The sequence below is a fragment of the Caretta caretta genome, chromosome 18, assembly GCF_965140235.1.
Source record: "Caretta caretta isolate rCarCar2 chromosome 18, rCarCar1.hap1, whole genome shotgun sequence".
Lineage (NCBI taxonomy): Eukaryota > Metazoa > Chordata > Testudines > Cheloniidae > Caretta > Caretta caretta.
In genome coordinates this window covers 1,592,540-1,614,586 of record NC_134223.1, presented here as the reverse complement: position 1 = coordinate 1,614,586, position 22,047 = coordinate 1,592,540, and the positions used below count along the sequence as shown (strand labels likewise).

General features: G+C 58.1%; 1 protein-coding gene across 3 annotated transcripts in view; it reads left to right on the top strand.

The window, feature by feature from the left end:
- HSPG2 (heparan sulfate proteoglycan 2) overlaps positions 1 to 22,047 on the top strand; it is a 203,334-nt gene that overhangs the window by 79,934 nt on the left and 101,353 nt on the right. For all 3 annotated transcript variants that reach the window (XM_075121175.1, XM_075121177.1, XM_075121176.1), the window contains 8 exons: positions 501 to 612; positions 2,431 to 2,544; positions 3,999 to 4,126; positions 4,290 to 4,376; positions 5,558 to 5,607; positions 6,591 to 6,679; positions 8,418 to 8,558; positions 8,662 to 8,853. In XM_075121175.1, coding sequence (XP_074977276.1) covers positions 501 to 612; positions 2,431 to 2,544; positions 3,999 to 4,126; positions 4,290 to 4,376; positions 5,558 to 5,607; positions 6,591 to 6,679; positions 8,418 to 8,558; positions 8,662 to 8,853 — 913 coding nt within the window. The remainder of the gene's footprint in view (positions 1 to 500; positions 613 to 2,430; positions 2,545 to 3,998; positions 4,127 to 4,289; positions 4,377 to 5,557; positions 5,608 to 6,590; positions 6,680 to 8,417; positions 8,559 to 8,661; positions 8,854 to 22,047) is intronic.

Below are 22,047 nucleotides of genomic sequence, written 5' to 3'. Positions count from 1 at the left end.
CCTTGACCCTGGCAGAGCCTCGGGGGAGGCCCTTCTTGGCAGTGGCGTGGAGCCCAGCTGATCTGGGGGTTGGAGGCTGTTCCTGGACCCAGTGTGCCAGAGGGCAGTGCGACGGGACAGCAGGAGAGAGGCTGCTTTGAATTCAGCCATGGTAGCTACCTCCGCCTGCAGCATGGGTTGCTCCAGGGACCTGCCTTCTAAAGCTGCTCTGTACCCCTCTGAAAGGCAGAGGTGCGTCCCCTCTGCCGGGACAGGTAGGCTTGGGAGACTCCCTCCTCGGCTCCCTCAGATGGGCCTGGGACACAACTGCCCATGCACAGAGGCTCCAGGATGGAGGGTGACCCTCACTGTTCTCGCTGCCTCACCCGGGATCCTGTGGAGTCTGGCTGTGACCCTTGGGAGACCTCGGCCGGGGCCGGGACCTGGCTGTGCCCAGGCAGCCTGGCCCAAGCCTGTCTCTCTGCAGACGCTGAGCTCCCTCCTGGCCTCTTGTCTCCCAGGCTCTCCAACATCCACATGGACGTGGCTGTGCCTCATGCCACGGGCCTGGAGCAAGCGGTGGAGGTGGAGGAGTGCACCTGTCCCCCTGGCTATCGTGGCCCTTCCTGCCAGGTGAGTCTGCCCCTGGAGTAGGCAGGAGCCCCACCCAGTGCACAGGGCAGCAGCTCTGGCTGGGGGGCAGCCTTCTCCGCAGCACTGGGGGCCATGCAGCAGAGGCCAGAGACGACACTGCCTGGTGCTAGATGGCAGCTGTGGAGCGCAAGCCCACTGCTCCTTCCTCCAGCTGCTGGGCAGCCCAGCTGGAGGGGCTGGTGTCCTGCCGCTGCCAGGGCTGGGCAGCAACGGGGCCCTCACCGGCGTACAGGGGGGCAGGGAGCGGTCCCAGCGTTCGGGAGGCTCTATGTCACCTCAGGGTAGAGTCTGAGCCATATCCTGGGAACCGGGCAGCGTGCCCCGTGCCAGCATGAGAGCTGCGTGGCCCATTTGGACCCAGAAAGCCAGGGGGTCAATAGGTTCAGGCTAAATCAGTCTGAGCCCTGTGCCAGGCTGACCTCACCGCTGCTGTGTGCGGCGTTGACTCCGGGGGCGGGGCGGGTGGAGGGCGGTGTTGCAGCAAGAACAGCTGCAGCCTCCCGGCAATTCTGAGCACAGAGGGAAGGTCCCAGCCCTGCGTGGCGCCAGGGGAGCCAGGGGAGGGTCCCAGCCCTGCGTGGCGCTGGGGGAGGGTCCCAGCCCTGCGTGGCGCCGGGGGAGGTCCCAGCCCTGCGTGGCGCCGAGGGAGGGTCCCAGCCCTGCTTGGCGCCGGGGGAAGGTCCCAGCCCTCGTGGTGCCAGGGGAGGGTCCCAGCCCTGCGTGGCGCCGGGGGAGGGTCTCAGCCCTGCGTGGCACCAGGGGAAGGTCCCAGCCCTGCGTGGCGCCGGGGGAGGTCCCAGCCCTCGTGGCGCCGGGGGAGGTCCCAGCCCTCGTGGCGCCGGGGGAGGGTCCCAGCCCTGCATGGCGCCGGGGGAGGGTCGCAGCCCTGCGTGGCGCCGGGGGAGGGTCCCAGCCCTGCGTGGTGCCGAGGGAGGGTCCCAGCCCTGCGTGGCGCCGGGGGAGGTCCCAGCCCTCGTGGCGCCGGGGGAGGGTCCCAGCCCTCGTGGCGCCGGGGGAGGGTCCCAGCCCTCGTGGCGCCGGGGGAAGGTCCCAGCCCTCGTGGCGCCGGGGGAGGTCCCAGCCCTCGTGGCGCCGGGGGAGGGTCCCAGCCCTCGTGGCGCCGGGGGAAGGTCCCAGCCCTCGTGGCGCCGGGGGAAGGTCCCAGCCCTACGTGGCACCAGGGGAGGGTCCCACCCCTGCGTGGGGCCGGGGGAGGGTCCCAGCCCTCGTGGCGCCGAGGGAGGGTCCCAGCCCTCGTGGCGCCGGGGGAGGGTCGCAGCCCTGCGTGGCGCCGAGGGAAGGTCCCAGCCCTGCGTGGCACCGAGGGAGGGTCCCAGCCCTCGTGGCGCCGGGGGAGGGTCGCAGCCCTGCGTGGCGCCGGGGGAGGGTCCCAGCCCTGCGTGGTGCCGAGGGAGGGTCCCAGCCCTGCGTGGCGCCGGGGGAGGTCCCAGCCCTGCGTGGCGCCGGGGGAAGGTCCCAGCCCTGCGTGGCGCCGGGGAAGGTCCCAGCCCTCGTGGCGCCGAGGGAGGGTCCCAGCCCTCGTGACGCCGGGGGAAGGTCCCAGCCCTGCGTGGCACCGGGGGAGGGTCCCAGCCCTCGTGGCGCCGGGGGAGGGTCCCACCCCTGCGTGGCGCCGGGGGAGGGTCCCAGCCCTCGTGGCGCCGAGGGAGGGTCCCAGCCCTCTTCGCGCCGGGGGAGGGTCGCAGCCGTGCGTGGCACCGGGGGAGGGTCCCACCCCTGCGTGGCGCCGGGGGAGGGTGGATTTAGGAACCCACTGGCCCTGTTCTCTCCCACAAGGACTGTGACGTGGGCTACGCTCGCACCACCAGCGGCCTCTACCTGGGTACCTGCGAGCGCTGCGACTGCAGCGGGCACTCGGCCGAGTGTGATGCCGAGACAGGAGACTGCCAGGTGAGCCCTGCCCCGTGAGCCGCCCATGGCTGACACTGCTGCCCTGTGTGGGGAGGGTCCATGACTCAGCAGGGATGTCCCCTGCCATGTGATTCTGGGCACAGAAATCTCAGCACCTCCTGCTGCTGCGGGTGGCTAGGGCCAGGTGCCAGGGGTTCAAGCCCTGAGTGCCCGACACAGCAGATATCTACCCCTGCCTCGTGGGACCTTGGGGGATGGGCAGGAAATAGCAGGCTCTGCCAACGTCACCCCGCACCCGGCCCTGCCTGGCCCCTAGCCAAGCCAGCTCTTACAGGTTCCTCCAGTGGGCAGCATCCTGCGCTCTGTCCTGGCCTGGCTGCTCCCAGGGGTTTCTGGTGGGCTTGTTGCAGAGGGCCTGTGCCCAGAGCTATGCCAGCCAGCTCCCCTCAGGGACCTTCTGTGAGCTCCCTGGCTCTGGGGATGAGGCTGGCGTGGGACAGGCAGTGGATGCCAGTGACCTGTGCAGCATCTTGTCGGGTATCTGGGGCTTCAGGTTCCTGGGCAGGTGCCAGGCTGAGGTGAGAGTGAGGGGACGTCAGGGTGGTGCTGGCAGGACCTGGCTATAAGGGATGAGAACATAAGAACGGCCCTACTGGGTCGGACCAAAGGTCCATCCAGCCCAGTATCCTGTCTTCCGACAGTGGCCAGTGCCAGGTGCCCCAGAGGGAGAGAACAGAACAGGTCATCATCAAGTGATCCATCCCCTGTCGCCCATTCCCAGCTTCTGGCTAACAGAGGCTAGGGACACCTTCCCTGCCCATCCTGACTCATAGCATTGATGGACCTATCCTCCATGAATTTATCTAGTTCTTTTTTGAACCCTGTTATAGTCTTGGCCTTCACAACATCCTCTGGCAAGGAGTTCCACAGGTTGACTGTGCGTTGTGTGAAGAAATACTTCCTTTTATTTGTTTTAAACCTGCTGCCTATTAATTTCATTTGATGACCCCTAGTTCTTGTGTTATGAGAAGGAGTAAATAACACTTCCTTATTCACTTTCTCCACACCAGTCATGATTTTATAGACCTCTATCATATCCCCCCTTAGTCATCTCTTTTCCAAGCTAAAAAGTCCCAATCTCTCCTCATATGTAAGCTGTTCCATACCACTAATAATTTTTGTTGCCCTTTTCTGAACCTTTTCCAATCCCAATGTATCTTTTTTGAGATGGGGCGACCACATCTGCCCGCAGTATTCAAGATGTGGGCGTAACAGGGATTTATACAGAGGCAACATGATATTTTCTGATCTTATTATCTATCCCTTTTTTAATGATTCCCAGCATTCTGTTCGCTTTTTTGGCTGCCGCTGCACATTGAGTGGATGTTTTCAGAGAACTTCCACACTGACTCCAAGATCTCTTTCTTGAGTGGTAACAGCTAATTTACACCCCATCATTTTATATGTATAGATTCCTTCTCTTTCCTTCTCAGAACTGCCAGGACAACACCGAGGGCACCAGGTGCGAACGCTGCCAGTCAGGCTACTATGGCGATGCCCGACGAGGGACCCCAGCAGACTGCCAGCCCTGCCCATGCCACAGGCCATATGCCACCAGCCAGTACGTCTCCTGACAGCCTGGGGCAGTCCCACCTCACAGGGTTTCTGCTCACTCCATGTCTTGTGTCGTCTTGTCTGTCTGTCAGTCCTTGGGGTGGGCTGCGGGGTGGGCAAGGCTGGGGCAGGGCTGGGCTGGGCATGACTCTTCTTCATCCTCCTCTCAGGGCTACGAAAACTTGCTTCCTGGACACGGACGGACAGCCCACTTGTAATGCCTGCACCACGGGCTACGTGGGACGCCAGTGCCAGAGGTAGGGGGGGTGCCAGTCTGTCCCTGCCCAGACGCCGCGCAGGGACTGTCCCATGTGCCCTGTTTGGTTCACCCGAGTGCCAGTCTGTGCCTGCCCTGGGGGTCTGGGGCTGTGGAAGCAGCACTGACTGCATGGTGCCAGGGGTGACCCCGAATGCCAGTGTAGGTCACTGCTCTGGGAGCCCCAGCAAGGCTCCCTGGCTCGGACACTTGGAGAAGGGAACCGCTCTAAGCCCAGCTAGCCTAGCACAGCCTGTCTCCTGCAGAGTCGAATGGGTCTTGGAGCCTAGCCGTGGGGCTGTCTGTGGCTGCTGCCCAGGTGTGGGGTGCCAGGGCTTTGGGGTTAGTTAAGGACTGTGGGGCTGGGGGCTCAGCTGGGAAGGAAGCTCCTCCAGCCTAGTACTGAGGCCAGGGCTCCCTGTGGTCCTGCCCAGTAACCGGCCACTGAACGCTCTGGGGGCCTGATTCTTCCCCTGTGGGACGAGTAACCCCCGTCAGGCCAGCAAGAGCCACTCGTGTTGTGGGGGAATAGGGCCAGATGCAGAGCTCAGGGCACCCGACTCCAGGCTGGGAGCAGCAGGAGGGCAGCAGAGATACAAAGAGCCAAACCAGAGTTGGGGAGCCGGGAGGGTGAGGGGCTGTGAGATATGGGTGTGGAGGTGTGTGGCTGTGTGGGAGGTGCAGATACAGGACTGTGGATGAGGGGTGAGAGGTGGGACTGTGGGGGCATGGGTGGCTGTGTTAGGGGATGGGGGGTAGGGCTGTGGGTGAGGGGGCAGTATGTGGGGTGGGGTCTGCAGCTGTGTGGGAGGATGGGGGTGGGGCTGTGGGGGCTATGTGGGGTATAGGTGTGGGAGGTGCGTCTGTGTGAGGGGGTGGGGCAGTGATTGAGGAGGCGGTATGTGGGTGGGGGGTGCAGCTGTGTGGGGAAAGGGGTGGGGCTGTAGGTGAGGGGGCTGTGGGGTATGGGTGTGGGGGGTGGGGCTGTGTGAGGGGGTGGGGCTGTGAGTGAGGGGGCTGTGGGGTATGGGTGTCGGGGGTGCGGCTGGTGGAAGGTGGAGGTGCAGGGCTGTGGGTGAGGGGTCGGGGAATGGGGGGCTGTAAGGGGAAGGAGCAGCTGAGGTTTGGTGGGCCAAAGACTGCTCCCCTTGTGACCAGGAGGTCGCTTCCCTTTTCCCCCAGGTGTGCTCCTGGCTACCTGGGGAATCCCAGCCTGGGACAGCCCTGCAGAGGTGAGTGCCATGGAAGTGAGTGGCAGCTGATTCTGGGGGGAGCCCTGGGGTGAGACTGGGGTTCAGGGCCTGGTGCCAGGGCTGCCAGGAAGGAAGGGGCCCCACTGAGTCATGCAAAATCCCCAGCGTCCAGCAGCCAAACCCATGCAGTGCCCTCGGGGTGACGGGGCCCGGTGCCTGGAGAGGGGCTCCCCTGGGGGTCCAATTGTGGGGGAGATTGAAGGAGCCCCAGCCTGGGGGAGCCCATCCCGCATTCTGATGCCCCATCCCTGTGGGCAGGGCAGACCTGGTGGTTACCCATGGAGCTCGTTACCCATTGGCAGTTACCCATCGTTCCTCTCTATTCGACATTGGTGAGGCCTCATCTGCAGTCCTGTGTCCAGTTTTGGGCCCCACACTACAAGAAGGATGTGGAAAAATTGGAAAGAGTCCAGCGGAGGGCAACAAAAATGATTAGGGGTCTGGAACACATGAGTTATGAGGAGATGCTGAGGGAGCTGGGATTGTTTAGCCTGCAGAAGAGAAGAATGAGGGGGGATTTGATAGCTGCTTTCAACTACCTGAAAGGGGGTTCCAAAGAGGATGGATCTAGACTGTTCTCAATGGTAGCAGATGACAGAACGAGGAGTAATGGTCTCAAGTTGCAGTGGGGGAGGTTTAGATTGGATATTAGGAAAAGCTTTTTCACTAGGAGGGTGGTGAAGCACTGGAATGCGTTACCTAGGGAGGTGGTAGAATCTCCTTCCTTAGAGGTTTTCAAGGTCAGGCTTGACAAAGCTCTGGCTGGGATGATTTAGTTGGGGATTGGTCCTGCTTTGGGCAGGGGCTTGGACGAGATGACCTCCTGAGGTCCCTTCCAACCCTGATATTCTATGATTCTGTGATTCTCGAGGGTACTGGGCTCGGAGCCCCTTCATCGCTTGGCCCCCCCAGGTGCCCGGGCTCAGGAGTAACAGCTCTTCTCTTCTGCCTCATTGCTGTAGAGTCCCACAAGCCCAACGGAAACTGCAGCTGTGACCCACAAGGCAGCGTGAGCAGGCAGTGTGATGCCAGCGGACAGTGCCAGTGTAAGGTGAGGGGAATAGCTCCATGCTTGCACGTTCATGACAGGGAAGTTCCTCTGCCATGTGTGGGGACTCACCCACAGCCCTGTCAGGGACCCATCTGGGGACCTAGCTCCATTCCTCCCCAATTGCCAGCCCTGGCGCTTGTCCGAGGGGGGGCTCTCAGGAGGCCACAGGCTGATGCTCCCAGCCACTGCTCTAATGCAAGGTGAACTGAGCCAGACAGATGCAATACTGGTGGAGCTGGGATAAGAACCCAGGAGTCCTGGGCCAAGCACCCCACCCTAATCTCTTCCCCACTCCCCTCCTAGACCCAGGAGTCCTCACTGTTCTAACCACTAGACCCCACTGTCACGGATCCACAGGCTCAGTGCTACAGACCCAGCTTTGGAACAGTCTCTAGGGGGAACCGTTCAGTGGACTGGACCCCCAGGGGCCTCACTCTTCCTCCAGGGTAGGGCCTGCTGCCTGGCCACCTCCTCGACTGGACTTCTGGGGCTCCAGCCCCCCTGCTGCACACTGTGAGCTCTGTGCAGCGAGGCCCACTGAGCCAGACTCCCGGTGGAGACCTGCGCTGTGCAGGGATTAACGCCCCTCACCCAGCGCTTGCGGTGACATTCACCCAGCGCTGTCACAACAGTCGGTTTATGCGGCAGCTGGAGCCCAGCAGAGGAAGTTCCCAGGTTAGCCCAGAGAACTGAAAGTGAAAGCACAGCCCATCCTGGTCAGCCCAGAGCCCGGCCAGGGGAACAGTGAACCCACTGTTCAGGCTCCGTCTGTCTCTCTCTGCCTGATCTCCTTGGTCAGATCTCCGTGAGAGCCCTGACTCCTTCCAGCGGGCACCTCTAGTCACCACCTCACACCTCTCCAGTCCTTTGTTCTCCAGCTGTTGCTTAGCTCCTCTGCAGAGAGGTGGGGAAATCCATCTCCCCTGCACCATTGGTTCCTAGGTGTCAATGTTCTGGGATTGGGTTGGCCATTGGCTTCTCGCATACTCCACTGATGTGGAATTGGCCTTGGCCAATCTTTTTTAATGACCCATCCCAGCTCGTTCAGCCTGGCAACACTCCTATGTGTGTTGCAGCCTGCCCTGAGAGCCCTTCCTCCCCTCTGTGTAGCCATGCGAAATATAGGGGAAACTGAGGCACACACAGAAGACATACAAATCTTACAGAAAAGTCTCACTTTGTCACACCTACTCCCTATTCTTGTTAACATCGTATGCTAAGCGTAACTGGCTCTCCTGTGTCTGACGCTGAGCTACCCTCAGTTCCCCAGAGCCACACTGAGAACAAAATTCCCGGGCTGGGTTGTTCTTTGCGCCTCACCCCAAGCTCTGGCCCTTGCCCGCCCCATGCTGCTGACAGCTCTTACTGTGCTGCCCCAGCTGGTGGGTAGCTGGCCTATGCCCACGTGCATTGAGCCTGCACCCTCTGCCTGGCCCCCACCAGTGGTGGCTGAGATCTCCACCAGTCTGTGTGCCTGAACACAGGGACTCGGGGGAGAGGAGCAGGGTCCCCGGGGGAGAGGATCCCTCTGTAGCTTCCCCAGGATTCTTCTGCACTTACCCCTTCGTTCCCGTGCTCCTGGCCCAGTTCATTGCTGGGGCGTGGAAGATGCTTGGGGAATTCCAGCCCTGGGGACGGGATGGGGCTGTTTGGAGCCCCTGCCAGTTGGGGTCACTCAACCTTCTCCCCAGCTGTTGGGCCGTCTCCTCAGCCCCTCATCTGTCCCATTCACTTGTAGCCCCACGTGGAGGGTCCCTCCTGCAGCAGCTGCCGTGCCAACCATTTCCACCTGAGTGCCGAGAACCGTGACGGCTGTCTGCCCTGCTTCTGCATGGGCGTGACCCAGCAGTGCACCAGCTCCTCCTACTACCGGGGCCTGGTAAGAGCCCGTCTCCCCCAACCTCCCAGTCCAGTCCCGCGGGATGCCTGGCTCGCGGGGGCCTCTGGTTGGATTCACATCCCTCGGTGTCTGTTCCCGGCAGGTCACTAGCCCCTTCCTTCCGGGCGACTTCCAGAGCTTCGCCCTGGTGAACCGCCAGCGCAGCACCCGCATCGCGACCGGCTTCGCCGTGGAGCCATGGGCCGAGGGGCCGCAGCTCTCCTTCGGGCACTTCGGCCAGCTGGGCCAGGGGTCCTACTACTGGCAGCTGCCAGAGCCCTACCAAGGAGACAAGGTATGGCAAGAAGCCCAAGGCCCTGCCCGTCCACCTGCCCCACTGTGGCTGGAGCATGGCTGAGGGGCCCTCTGGGGCCAGGCCACACGGCGCGTGTCTGTGCGAGAGCTCTGCATGCCTGGGGCTGGCACCCTGAACTCCAGCGTGCCCGGCAGATTCTGAGGCCCTGGGCTCCTGCACTGCACTAGCGATGCCCCGGCTCTTCTCCGGCCCTGCCAAGCAGCGGGTCTCATAGTGCTTTACAGAGGGCAATACTGTTAGCTCCATGTTACAGATGGGGAAACCGAGGCACAGGCCTGCACTGCTGTGTCTCCTGGGCCCCTGTTATCAGCATGTGAGCCCTGAACCTATGAGCTTTCCCCACAGCCCTGTGCTGAGGCCAGAGCCCCATCTTGCCAGGCACAGCAGGGCCAAGCCCGGGCAGGGGATAGCACTGGCTCTAACGGGCCCTATTCCTCAGGCAGCCCTGAGGTGAGCAGCGCCATCGCCCCTTGGAGACCCCCCAGACCCCCACCTCACACTGATCCCCGCAGCCGGATCCCGGTGGCACAGACCCAGCTGGGCCGACAGCCCAGGGAATGTGACCCATGGGGCTGAGGAAGCACTAGAGCCCCTCCCCGCAGGGATTGCAGCTGAAGGGGGCATGAGCTCTGCCAGGAGCCTGGGGGGCTTTGGCTACGTGTCACTGGGAAGGGAATTTGCCCCATGAAGGCAGGATTGCCTAGTGGATAAGGCACTGAGGTGGGACTCAGGAGACTGGGGCTTGGTTTCTCTGGCCCCTTGTGTGACCTTGGGGAAGTCACTTAACAGCTCCATGGCTTTGCTCTCTGCAGCCTGAGGGCTGTGCCCCCTACTCCCAGCAGGAGCCCATTCTAGGAGCTTTGATACGAGCAAGGTCATGGCTCTCTGGTGGCCTCCGTGGGTAGGTCTACGCTGCGCACTAACCCCAGGCTGTGACTCAGGTTTGAGCCCAAGGCCCTCCTCCATCCACACAGCAATCAGGCAGATTCAGGTGTGCAAACCTGCAGGCTCTGGCTCCTAGGACCCTGATGGGCATTCGGTCAGAGCTCGGGTCCAGCTGCGACTCGGCTCCAAGTGCGGACACAACTCGAGCTACAGCCCCAAGGCAGGGCTGTGCAGTGCAGCGTGGACGTGTCCGCACGGGGCCAGCCATCGTAAGCCCAGTTTTCCAATGAGTACACAAGCACAAGTTCCAGTCGTGGGTTTCCATGTAGATGCCAAGCAGGCAAATTGGCACCCGGCGCGCAGTAGATGCGCTCGCCGTGCGGTGATGTCCCGGGATCACAGGGCAGCGTTGTGTCTGGAATGGACTGTGTTTACTCCAGACACCCCTTCCCTGCAGGGGGCAGAGCTGTGGGCTGCATTCCACACTCACTGCTCCCCCTGGCTGGGCGTTTGTTCTAGATCAGCTCTGCCCCCCTTCCCTTGAGCCCCAGCAGGTGTAAGGAGAGGATGACTCTGCCCTTACAGGGGGAAAGGGGCCCAATTCACTGTCTGTAACCGGGGGGATTTGTTCCTTCCCTGGGGGCCAGCCATGCGCTGGCAGCGGCCGCCATGTGCTGGGAGCACCAGTCATTTGCTGGGAGAGCTAGCTGTGTGCTGGGAACGCCGCTGTGTGTCAGGAGCACCAGCCATGTGCTGGGAGCACAGCCATTTGTCGGGAGCACCAGCCATTTTGGGAGTGCCCACCGTGTGCCAGGAGCACCCGCCGTGTGCCGGGAGCGCCCACCGTGTGCCAGGAGCATAGTCCTACATGGGGACCCAGCCCTGCCCCGGGCTCACAGGCACATTCAGCACAGACTTTGCCACCTGCACACAGGGCACCCAGGGGATTGCTAGGAGGAGGGTGTCTCGTTTGCGAGTTGCGGGGTGCAGATGAGAGCGGGAGGTGAGAAGGAATGGCAAGAAGGCTGGGGGCTTGGCAATGAGAGGAGAAGCTGGAGAGGGCTGTGGGAGAGCCGTGGGATGGGAGGAGCCAGGTTCGCACTCTGCAGCTGGCCCTGAGGAGCAGCTGTCCAACTGAGCCAGACAGGGAGGGGGGCAGATAGCGTGCCAACCATCTGTCACCGGTTCCTGGGCCCCAGGAGTGGGGAGTGCTCTGTCCTGATCCCTCCCGTCGGTTGGCCCCATGCTGGGGCAGGCTGCATTGCCTGGGGGTTTGCTCAGCCCTGCCGTGGAGTGTCCGTGGCAAACCACGCCTCGGGGTCTGCTGCCTCAGTCCCAGCCCGGCTCGCGGTCAGCACCAGGCCGACAGCTGCTGGGCAGGCGGGAGTGGCGGGGGCAGCTCGGCTTTTCAGCCATCTGGAAGGGATTTCCTGCACGTGGGCGGTTTGGCTGGCCCGCGCTGGGTGCAGGTGGGCTCCTGGCACTTCTCACTTGTCCTCAGTAACCCTGCTCTCTCCTCTCCTTCCTGCCTGTCTCCTCCCTTAAACAGAGAGAAACCTATTTTGCCCGGATGCGCCGTGCACACAAGGTACTAGGCACGGGCACCGCATGGCGGGGGTGTGAGCATGGAGTGCTCCGTGGGGCTGCCGAGCTAACCCGCAGGTGCGGGCCTGGGGCAGTCAAGCGCTTGGCTCCCAAGGGTCCTGGAGTCCGTTGGCCTGGGTCATGTGGCCCTCCTGGATAATCTGGCAAATGGTGGTCGGAGAAGGGGCGTGGCTTACCCACCTGCCAAGGAAGGGGTGTGGCTTACCCCACCTGCCGCAGGAGGGGCTTGCCTGCGGGGTATGTGGCTTACCCGCTTGCAGGGGGAAGGGGTGTGGCTTTCCTGCCTGCTTGGGAAGGGGTGTGTCTTATCTCAGCCCCTCCCCCCATCTTTGGGACAGAGCTAATTACATGGAATTTGCATGTTACTAAGCACCTGCGGGCATTTGGCCAGCCCCAGTGCTGGATTGTCTGGGGTGTCTTGTCAGGGGGCCTTGCCAGTGGGAGGGGACGGGGCGTGGCTGGTTCTCTTGTGGCCAGGATAGCCAGGCTGGGGTGGGCTGTCCCCATGCTTGTGCCCAGTGCTTCGCAGAATAGCACCCGGGGTCTCTAACACCCCATGAATACTCTGAGCTTCAGAGCCATCTGCCCTGCACCCACCGTGTCCTCGCTCCCACGGAGATGGCTCGCAGTCAAGGGAGCCCCACGAGCGATCGTAGTGGCATTGTGCCCTGCTCACCACCATGGGGCAGGGGAGTCAACGTGTCCCTTTCCCCTCCGACTGGCTCCCTCCTGGGTTGGGCCGGACTGAGCCTGGCACGGGGACCCTAGTGTTCCTGGGGGGGACATGCCCAGGGTGACAGGGTCTGGGTGGCATCTCTGAGAGCATGGTGGCTTGTGGTGACTACAGCAGCGGACACCTCGGTGCCAGTGTGGCTCTGAGTGGAGACTCCCCTCCCCTCCCCTCCCCAGGCCAGTGTGCAGGGGCAGTGCCACGGGGACTCGCCCACGTAGCTGCTCATGGAGCTGGAGCATGCAGCGTGTGGCGACCCTGGCCTGTGGCACTAGGCACAGCCAGGGGCAGGTGGGTGAAAGGTGTGAGGGCTGCTCGTACCCCCTGGGTGGGAGGGCCCATGGATTCATGGCACCCTTGTGCCTCCCATCAGAACAGCACGTCCCTTACGGAGGAGCAGCTGCGGAATGCTGTGGCCGCGGGTATGATCCTGGGCTCTGGAGGGGGCAGCCGCAGGGTCAGACGAGCTGCTAAGGTAATGGGGGGGCATTGTCTTGGGCATGCTCTACCGTGATTGACAGGTCAGAACCCCTGCTTGGACTCTGTGGGGCTAGAACTCAGAGGAGCAGGGACTAGAGGAGGATCTAGGAGGCTTCCCACTATGCTCTTGGGCAGCATTTTTCTGCCTGTGCTCACCAATCTGCCAACCCTGCCCCACTCCCTGACTTAGGCCAGCCAGCCAGTGCCCTGCCCCATCCCCCATGCCAGCCAATGTCCAACCTGCCCTGCTCCCCGCCCCATGTCAGCCAGTGCCCAGCCCCACACCATTCCCTGCCCATTGCAAGCAAGTGCCCAGCCCTGCTCGGCTCCCTGCCCTGTGCCAACCAGCACCCAGCCTACCTGGCTCCCTGCTCTGTGTAGCCAGCCCTGCCCCACTCCCTGCCCTGTGCCAGCCAGCACCTGGCCCCACACCACCTCCCCCCTGTGCCTGCCAGTGCCCAGCCCCACCCTGTGCCATGCCCCATGCCAGCCAGTGCCCTGCCCCACCCCCTGTGCCAGTCAACGCCCAGCCTGCCCTGCTCCCTGCCCCTTGCAGGCAAGGGCCCAGCCCTGCCTGGCTCCCTGACCCATGTCAGCCAGCTGGTGCCTGGCTGCCCCCCATGCCAACCAATGCCCAGCCTTCCCTGCTCCCCACCCCTTGCAAGCAAGCACCTAGCCCTACTTGCCTCCCTGCCCTGTGCCAGCCAGTGCCCAGCCCTGCCCCACCTCCCCTCATGCCAGCCAACACCCAACTCTGCACCGCTCCCCCACCACATGCCAGCCTGTGCCCAGCCCCACCCCACTCCCCTCCCTATGTTAGCCAGTGCCTCATGCCCCTTTCTGCCCCATGCCAGCCAGCACATGGCCTCACCCAACCTCTCCCATGCTGGCCAACACCTGGCCCTGCGCCACTCCCCGCCCCATGCCAGACAGCACCCAGCTCTGCACCGCTCCCCCTCCCCATGCCAGCCTGCACCCAGCTGGCTATTGCCGTGTGCATGGAGGTCGCTCTGTGGAGATGTCCTGCCAGCGGCTGCTGCAGGGCACCTGAGCGGGGCCCTGCCCCTGAGGCTTCCGCTGCTGGCTGCCTCCAGGAGGCGCTGTTTGGAGAAGGCCCATCATCCTTGGCTCCATCCCGTCCCTGTGTGGCATGTGGGTTCAGTACCACTCTTCCAGGGGCTGGGGCATAGTGGGTGGGGGTTAGCACTTCCCCATCCTGGTGTGTGGGGGAGGGGGTTGGCACAACCCCTGCCTAGTCTGGTGTGGGGTTGGTTCTGTGCCCATCATGGTTTGTGGGGTTGGCACCGTGCCTGGTATGGGGTTGGTGCTGTGCTTGGCATGGTGTGTGGGGTTGGCACTGTGCCATGATGGTGTGTGGGGTTGACATCATGCCCAGTGTGGTGTGTGGGGTTGGCACCGTGCCCAGCATGGTGTGTGGGGTTGGCACCATGCCCAGCATGGTGTGTGGGGTTGGCATCATGCCCAGTGTGGTTGTGGGGTTGGTGTTGTGCCTGGCGTGATTTGTGGGGTTGGCACCGTGCCCAGTGTGGTGTGTGGGTTGGCACCATGCCCAGCATGGTGTATGATGATGGCACTGCCTGGCGTGGCCACTCCCTGCTCTCAGGTCACTCACTGGCTCTCTCTGTCCGTCCCCTCCCCACCCTCAGACCGATGAAGCCCAGTGGAGGCTGGATGCTGAGATCTGGGAGCTGCTTTTTGGCTTCGCCGTGGGGCAGACGGCCTCTCCACATAGCACTCCGCCCTGGCTGGATGCCCCTCCCTTGACTCTGGGATTTCACTCTTCCCAAGCCCTGGCTTCCCACTCCCCCGCCAATGCTTCACACCCTCCCCCCCATCCCGCAGTGTGCGCCTCAGCCACTCTCCCTGACGTGGGGACTCAGAGAGCTCCCCAGATACCCCCCTCCTTTCCACCCTCCCGCCACCCTCCCTCCTCCTTCACTGTCCTTCCCTTGCCCTCCCGTCCACTGCTCAGAGCTCCGGTATGAAACTGCAGAAAAACCTGAGAGTCTCTGGATTAAGTTTAGAAGTGTGAGCAACAAGGGTGATGTCGTGGTGGGAGTCTGCTAGAGACCACTGGACCAGGGGGATGAGGTGGACGAGGCTTTATTCCGGCAACTCACAGAAGTTACTAGATCGCAGGCCCTGGTTCTCATGGGAGACGTCAATCACCCCGATATCTGCTGGGAGAGCAATACAGCGGTGCACAGACAATCCAGGAAGTTTTTGGAAAGTGGAGGGGACAATTTCCTGGTGCAAGTGCTGGAGGAACCAACTAGGGGCAGAGCTCTTCTTGACCTGCTGCTCACAAACCGGGAAGAATTAGTAGGGGAAGCAAAAGTGGATGGGAACCTGGGAGGCAGTGACCATGAGATGGTCGAGTTCAGGATCCTGACACAGGGAAGAAAGGAGAGCAGCAGAATACGGACCCTGGACTTCAGAAAAGCAGACTTTGACAACCTCAGGGAACTGAGGGGCAGGATCCCCTGGGAGAATAACATGAGGGGGAAAGGTTTCAGAGTAGCAGCGGTGTTAGTCTGTATCCGCAAAAAGAAAAGGAGGACTTGTGGCACCTTAGAGACTAACCAATTTATTTGAGCATGAGCTTTCGTGAGCTACAGCTCACTTCATCGGATGCATTCAGTGGAAAATACAGTGGGGCGATTTATATACACACAGAATATGAAAAAATGGGTGTTACCATACACACTGTAAGGAGAGTGATCACTTAAGATGAGCTATTACCAGCGGGAGAGCGGGGGCGGGGGGGACGGAAAAGAAAACCTTTTGTAGTGATAATCAAGGTGGGCCATTTCCAGCAGTTAACAAGAACGTCTGAAGAAGGGGGGGGGGAATAAACATGGGGAAATAGTTTTACTTTGTGTAATAAGCCATCCACTCCCAGTCTCTATTCAAGCCTGAGTTAATTGTATCCAGTTTGCAAATGAATTCCAATTCAGCAGTCTCTCGTTGGAGTCTGTTTTTAAAGTCTTTTTGTTGTAATATTGCGACTTTTAGATCAGAGATCGAGTGACCAGAGAGATTGAAGTGTTCTCCGACTGGTTTATGAATGTTATAATTCTTGACATCTGCTTTGTGTCCATTTATTCTTTTACATAGAGACTGTCCAGTTTGACCAATGTACATGGCAAAGGGGCATTGCTGGCACATGATGGCGTATATCACATTGGTAGATGTGCAGGTGAATGAGCCTCTGACAGTGTGGCTGATGTGATTAGGCTCTATGATGGTGTCCTCTGAATAGATATGTGGGCACAGTTGGCAACAGGCTTTGTTGCAAGGATAGGTTCCTGGGTTAGTGGTTCTGTGGTGTGGTGTGTGGTTGCTGGTGACTATTTTCTTCAGGTTGCGGGGCTGTCTGTAAGCGAGGACTGGCCTGTCTCACAAGATCTGTGAGAGTGAGGGATCGTCCTTCAGGATAGGTTGTAGATCCTTGATGATGCGTTGGAGAGGTTTTAGTTGGGGGCTGAAGGGGATGGCTAGTGGCGTTCTGTTGTTATCTTTGTTGGTCCTGTTCTGTAGTAGGTGACTTCTGGGTCCTCTTCTGGCTCTATCAATCTGTTTCTTCACTTCAGCAGGTGAGTATTGTAGTTGTAAGAACGCTTGATAGAGATCTTGTAGGTGTTTGTCTCTGTCTGAGGGGTTGGAGCAAATGCGGTTGTATTGTAGAGCTTGGGTGTAGACAATGGATTGTGTGGTATGGTCTGGATGAAAGCTGGAGGCATATAGGTAAGTATAGCGGTCAGTAGGTTTCCGTTATAGGGTGGTGTTTATGTGACCATCGCTTATTAGCACCGTAGTGTCCAGGAAGTGAATCTCTTGTGGGGACTGGTCCAGGCTGAGGTTGATGGTGAGATGGAAATTGTTGAAGTCATGGTGGAATTCCTCAAGGGCTTCTTTTCCATGGGTCCAGATGATGAAGATGTCATCAATATAGCGCAAGTAGAGTAGGGGCGTTAGGGGACGAGAGCTGAGGAAGCGTTGTTCTAAATCAGCCATAAAAATGTTGGCATACTGTGGGGCCATGCAGGTACCCATAGCAGTGCCGCTGATTTGAAGGTATACATTGTCCCCAAATGTGAAATAGTTATGGGTGAGGACAAAGTCACAAAGTTCAGCCACCAGGTTTGCCGTGACGTTACTGGGGATACTGTTCCTGACGGCTTGTAGTCCATCTTTGTGTGGAATGTTGGTGTAGAGGGCTTCGACATCCATAGTGGCCAGGATGGTGTTATCAGGAAGATCACCGATGGATTGTAGTTTCCTCAGGAAGTCAGTGGTGTCTCGAAGATAGCTGGGAGTGCTGATAGAGTAGGGCTTGAGGAGGGAGTCCACATAGCCAGACAATCCTGCTGTCAGGGTGCCAATGCCTGAGACGATGGGGCGTCCAGGATTTCCAGGTTTGTGGATCTTGGGTAGAAGATAGAATACCCCATGTCGGGGTTCCAGGGGTGTGTCTGTGCGGATTTGTTCTTGTGCTTTTTCAGGGAGTTTCTTGAGCAAATGCTGTAGTTTCTTTTGGTAACCCTCAGTGGTATCAGAGGTAATGGCTTGTAGAAAGTGGTGTTGGAGAGCTGCCGAGCAGCCTCTTGTTCATATTCCGACCTATTCATGATGACGACGGCACCTCCTTTATCAGCCTTTTTGATTTTGATGTCAGAGTTGTTTCTGAGGCTGTGGATGGCATTGTGTTCTGCACGGCTGAGGTTATGGGGCAAGTGATGCTGCTTTTCCACAATTTCAGCCCGTGCACATCGGTGGAAGCACTCTATGTAGAAGTCCAGTCTGTTGTTTCGATCTTCAGGAGGAGGGGAAAGGAGTCCAGGAGAGCTGGCTGTATTTTAAAGAATCCTTATTGAGGTTGCAGGAACAAACCATCCCGATGTATAGAAAGAATAGTAAATATGGCAGGCGACCAGCTTGGCTTAACAGCGAAATCCTTGCTTATCTTAAACACAAAAAAGAAGCTTACAAGAAGTGGAAGACTGGATAAATGACCAGGGAGGAGTATAACAATATTGCTCAGCCATGCAGGAGTAGAATCAGGACGGCCAAATCACAGTTGAGAGTTGCAGCTAGCAAGGGATGTTAAGAGTAACCAGAAGGGTTTCTTCAGGTACGTTAGCGACAAAAAGAGAGTCAAGGAAAGTGTGGGCCCCTGACTGAATGAGGGGAGCAACCTAGTGACAGAGGATGTGGAAAAAGCTAATGTACTCAATGCTTTTTTTGCCTCTGTCTTCATGAACAAGGTCAGCTCCCAGACTGCTGCACTGGGCAGCACAGCATGGGGAGGAGGTGACCGGCCCTCTGTGGAGAAAGAAGTAGTTCAGGACTATTTAGAAAAGCTGGATGAGCACAAGTCCATGGGGCCGGATGTCCTGCATCCGAGAGTGCTAAAGGAGTTGGCGGATGTGATTGCAAAGAGCCATGGGCCATTATCTTTGAAAACTCCTGGCGATCGGGCGAGGTCCCAGACGACCGGAAAAAGACTAATGTAGTGCCCATCTTTAAAAAAGGGAAGAAGGAGGATCCTGGGAACTACAGGACAGTCAGCCTCACCAAAGTTCCTGGAAAAATCATGGAGTAGGTCCTCAAGGAATCAATTTTGTTAGGAATCCTCCTTCAAAGAGAGGAAAGTGATCAGGAATAGTCAGCATGGATTCACCAAGGGGAAGTCATGCCTGACTAACCTAATTGCCTTCTATGATGAGATAATTGGCTCTGTGGATGAGGGGACAGCAGTGGACGTGCTGTTCCTTGACTTTAGCAAAGCGTTTGACACGGTCTCCCACAGTGTTCTTGCCAGCAAGTGAAAGAAGTATGGGCTGGATGAATGGACTATAAGGTGGATAGAGAGCTGGCTAGATCACCGGGCTCTCATATCAAGCGGAGTGCCCCAAGGGTCAGTCCTGGGGCTGGTTTTGTTCAATATCTTTATTAATGATCTGGAGGATGGTGTGGATTGTACCTTCAGCAAGTTTGCAGATGACATTAAACTGGGAGGAGAGGTAGATACACTGGAGGGTAGGGATAGGATACAGAGGGACCCAGACAAATTAGAGGATTGGGCCAAAAGAAATCTAATGAGGTTCAACAAGGACAAGTGCAGAGTCCTGCACTTAGGACGGGAGAATCCCATGTACCGCTACAGACTAGGGACCAAATGGCTCGGCAGCAGTTCTTCAGAAAAGGAGCTAGGAGTTATGGTGGACCAGAAGCTGGATATGAGTCAACAGTGTGCCCTTGTTGCCAAGAAGGCCAATGGCATTTTGGGCTGTATAAGTAGGAGCATTTCCAGCAGATCGAGGGACGTGATCGTTCCCCTCTATTCGGCATTGGTGAGGCCTCATCTGGAGTACTGTGTCCAGTTTTGGGCCCCACACTACAAGAAGGATGTGGAAAAATTGGAAAGAGTCCAGCGGAGGGCAACAAAAATGATTAGGGGACTAGAACACATGACTTACGAGGAGAGGCTGAGGGAACTGGGATTGTTTAGTCTGCGGAAGAGAAGAATGAGGGGGGATTTGATAGGTGCTTTCAACTACCTGAAGGGGGTTCCAAAGAGGATGGATCTAGACTGTTCTCAGTGGTACCAGATGACAGAACAAGGAGTAATGGTCTCAAGTTGCAGTGTGGGAGGTTTAGGTTGGATATTAGGAAAAACCTTTTCACTAGGAGGGTGGTGAAACACTGGAATGTGTTACCTAGGGAGGTTGTGGAATCTCGTTCCTTTGAGGTTTTTAAGGTCCAGCTTGACAAAGCCCTGGCTGGGATGATTTAGTTGGGGTTGGTCCTGCTTGGAGCAGGGGGTTGGACTAGAACCTTCTGAGGTCCCTTCGAACCCTGAGATTCTATGATTCTATGAATCTATGATTCCCCCCACCCTCTCCCTGCCTTCACTGCCTTCGCCGTCCGCCCTCCGCCTTTGCTGCCCTCCCCCTGTGCTCACTACCCTCCCCACGCCCTCTTGCTGCCCTCTCCCCACCTTCGCCACCCTGCCAAGAAGCCATGGCAGAGCCGTTGGGCTTGTCCAAACCCCGCCCAGGACAGCCCTGGGCCGGGCGAGGCAGCGCTGGTGCCCAAGGGGATGCCACGTGTATGGAGTGGTCATAGAATCATAGAATATCAGGGTTGGAAGGGACCCCTGAAGGTCATCTAGTCCAACCCCCTGCTCAAAGCAGAACCAATTCCCAGATAAATCATCCCAGCCAGGGCTTTGTCGAGCCTGACCTTAAAAACCTCTAAGGAAGGAGATTCTACCACCTCCCTAGGTAACGCATTCCAGTGTTTCACCACCCTCTTAGTGAAAAAGTTTTTCCTAATATCCAATCTAAACCTCCCCCACTGCAACTTGAGACCATTACTCCTCGTTCTGTCATCTGCTACCATTGAGAACAGTCTAGAGCCATCCTCTTTGGAACCCCCTTTCAGGTAGTTGAAAGCAGCTATCAAATCCCCCCTCATTCTTCTCTTCTGCAGGCTAAACAATCCCAGCTCCCTCAGCATCTCCTCATAAGTCATGTGTTCTAGACCCCTAATCATTTTTGTTGCCCTTCGCTGGACTCTCTCCAATTTATCCACATCCTTCTTGAAGTGTGGGGCCCAAAACTGGACACAGTACTCCAGATGAGGCCTCACCAATGTCGAATAGAGGGGAACGATCACGTCCCTCGATCTGCTCGCTATGCCCCTACTTATACATCCCAAAATGCCATTGGCCTTCTTGGCAACAAGGGCACACTGCTGACTCATATCCAGCTTCTCGTCCACTGTCACCCCTAGGTCCTTTTCCGCAGAACTGCTGCCTAGCCATTCGGTCCCTAGTCTGTAGCAGTGCATTGGATTCTTCCATCCTAAGTGCAGGACCCTGCACTTATCCTTATTGAACCTCATCAGATTTCTTTTGGCCCAATCCTCCAATTTGTCTGTATCCTATCCCTCCCCTACAGCGTATCTACCACTCCTCCCAGTTTAGTATCATCCGCAAATTTGCTGAGAGTGCAATCCACACCATCCTCCAGATCATTTATGAAGATATTGAACAAAACCGGCCCCAGGACCGACCCTTGGGGCACTCCACTTGATACCGGCTGCCAACTAGACATGGAGCCATTGATCACTACCCCGTTGAGCCCGACAATCTAGCCAGCTTTCTACCCACCTTATAGTGCATTCATCCAGCCCATACTTCCTTAACTTGCTGACAAGAATACTGTGGGAGACCGTGTCAAAAGCTTTGCTAAAGTCAAGAAACAATACAGCCACTGCTTTCCCTTCATCCACAGAACCAGTAATCTCATCATAAAAGGCGATTATGATTAGTCAGGCATGACCTTCCCTTGGTGAATCCATGCTGGCTGTTCCTGATCACTTTCCTCTCATGCAAGTGCTTCAGGATTGATTCTTTGAGGACCTGCTCCATGATTTTTCCAGGGACTGAGGTGAGGCTGACTGGCCTGTAGTTCCCAGGATACTCCTTCTTCCCTTTTTTAAAGATGGGCACTACATTAGCCTTTTTCCAGTCATCCGGGACTTCCCCGGTTCGCCACGAGTTTTCAAAGATAATGGCCAATGGCTCTGCAATCACAGCCACCAATTCCTTCAGCACTCTCGGATGCAACTCGTCCGGCCCCATGGACTTGTGCACGTCCAGCTTTTCTAAATAGTCCCTAACCACCTCTATCTCCACAGAGGGCTGGCCATCTCTTCCCCATTTTGTGATGCCCAGCGCAGCAGTCTGGGAGCTGACCTTGTTAGTGAAAACAGAGGCAAAAAAAGCATTGAGTACATTAGCTTTTTCCACATCCTCTGTCACTAGGTTGCCTCCCTCATTCAGTAAGGGGCCCACACTTTCCTTGGCTTTCTTCTTGTTGCCAACATACCTGAAGAAACTCTTCTTGTTACTCTTGACATCTCTCGCTAGCTGCAGCTCCAGGTGAGATTTGGCCCTCCTGATTTCATTCCTACATGCCCGAGCAATATTTTTATACTCTTCCCTGGTCATATGTCCAACCTTCCACTTCTTGTAAGCTTCTTTTTTATGTTTAAGATCCGCTAGGATTTCACTATTAAGACAAGCTGGTCGCCTGCCATATTTACTATTCTTTCGACTCATCGGGATGGTTTGTCCCTGTAACCTCAACAGGGATTCCTTGAAATACAGCCAGCTCTCCTGGACTCCTTTCCCCTTCAAGTTAGTCCCCCAGGGGATCCTACCCATCCGTTCCCTGAGGGAGTCGAAGTCTGCTTTCCTGAAGTCCAGGGTCCGTATCCTGCTGCTTACCTTTCTTCCCTGCGTCAGGATCCTGAACTCAACCAACTCATGGTCACTGCCTCCCAGATTCCCATCCACTTTTGCTTCCCCCACTAATTCTACCCGGTTTGTGAGCAGCAGGTCAAGAAAAGCACCCCCCCTAGTTGGCTCCTCTAGCACT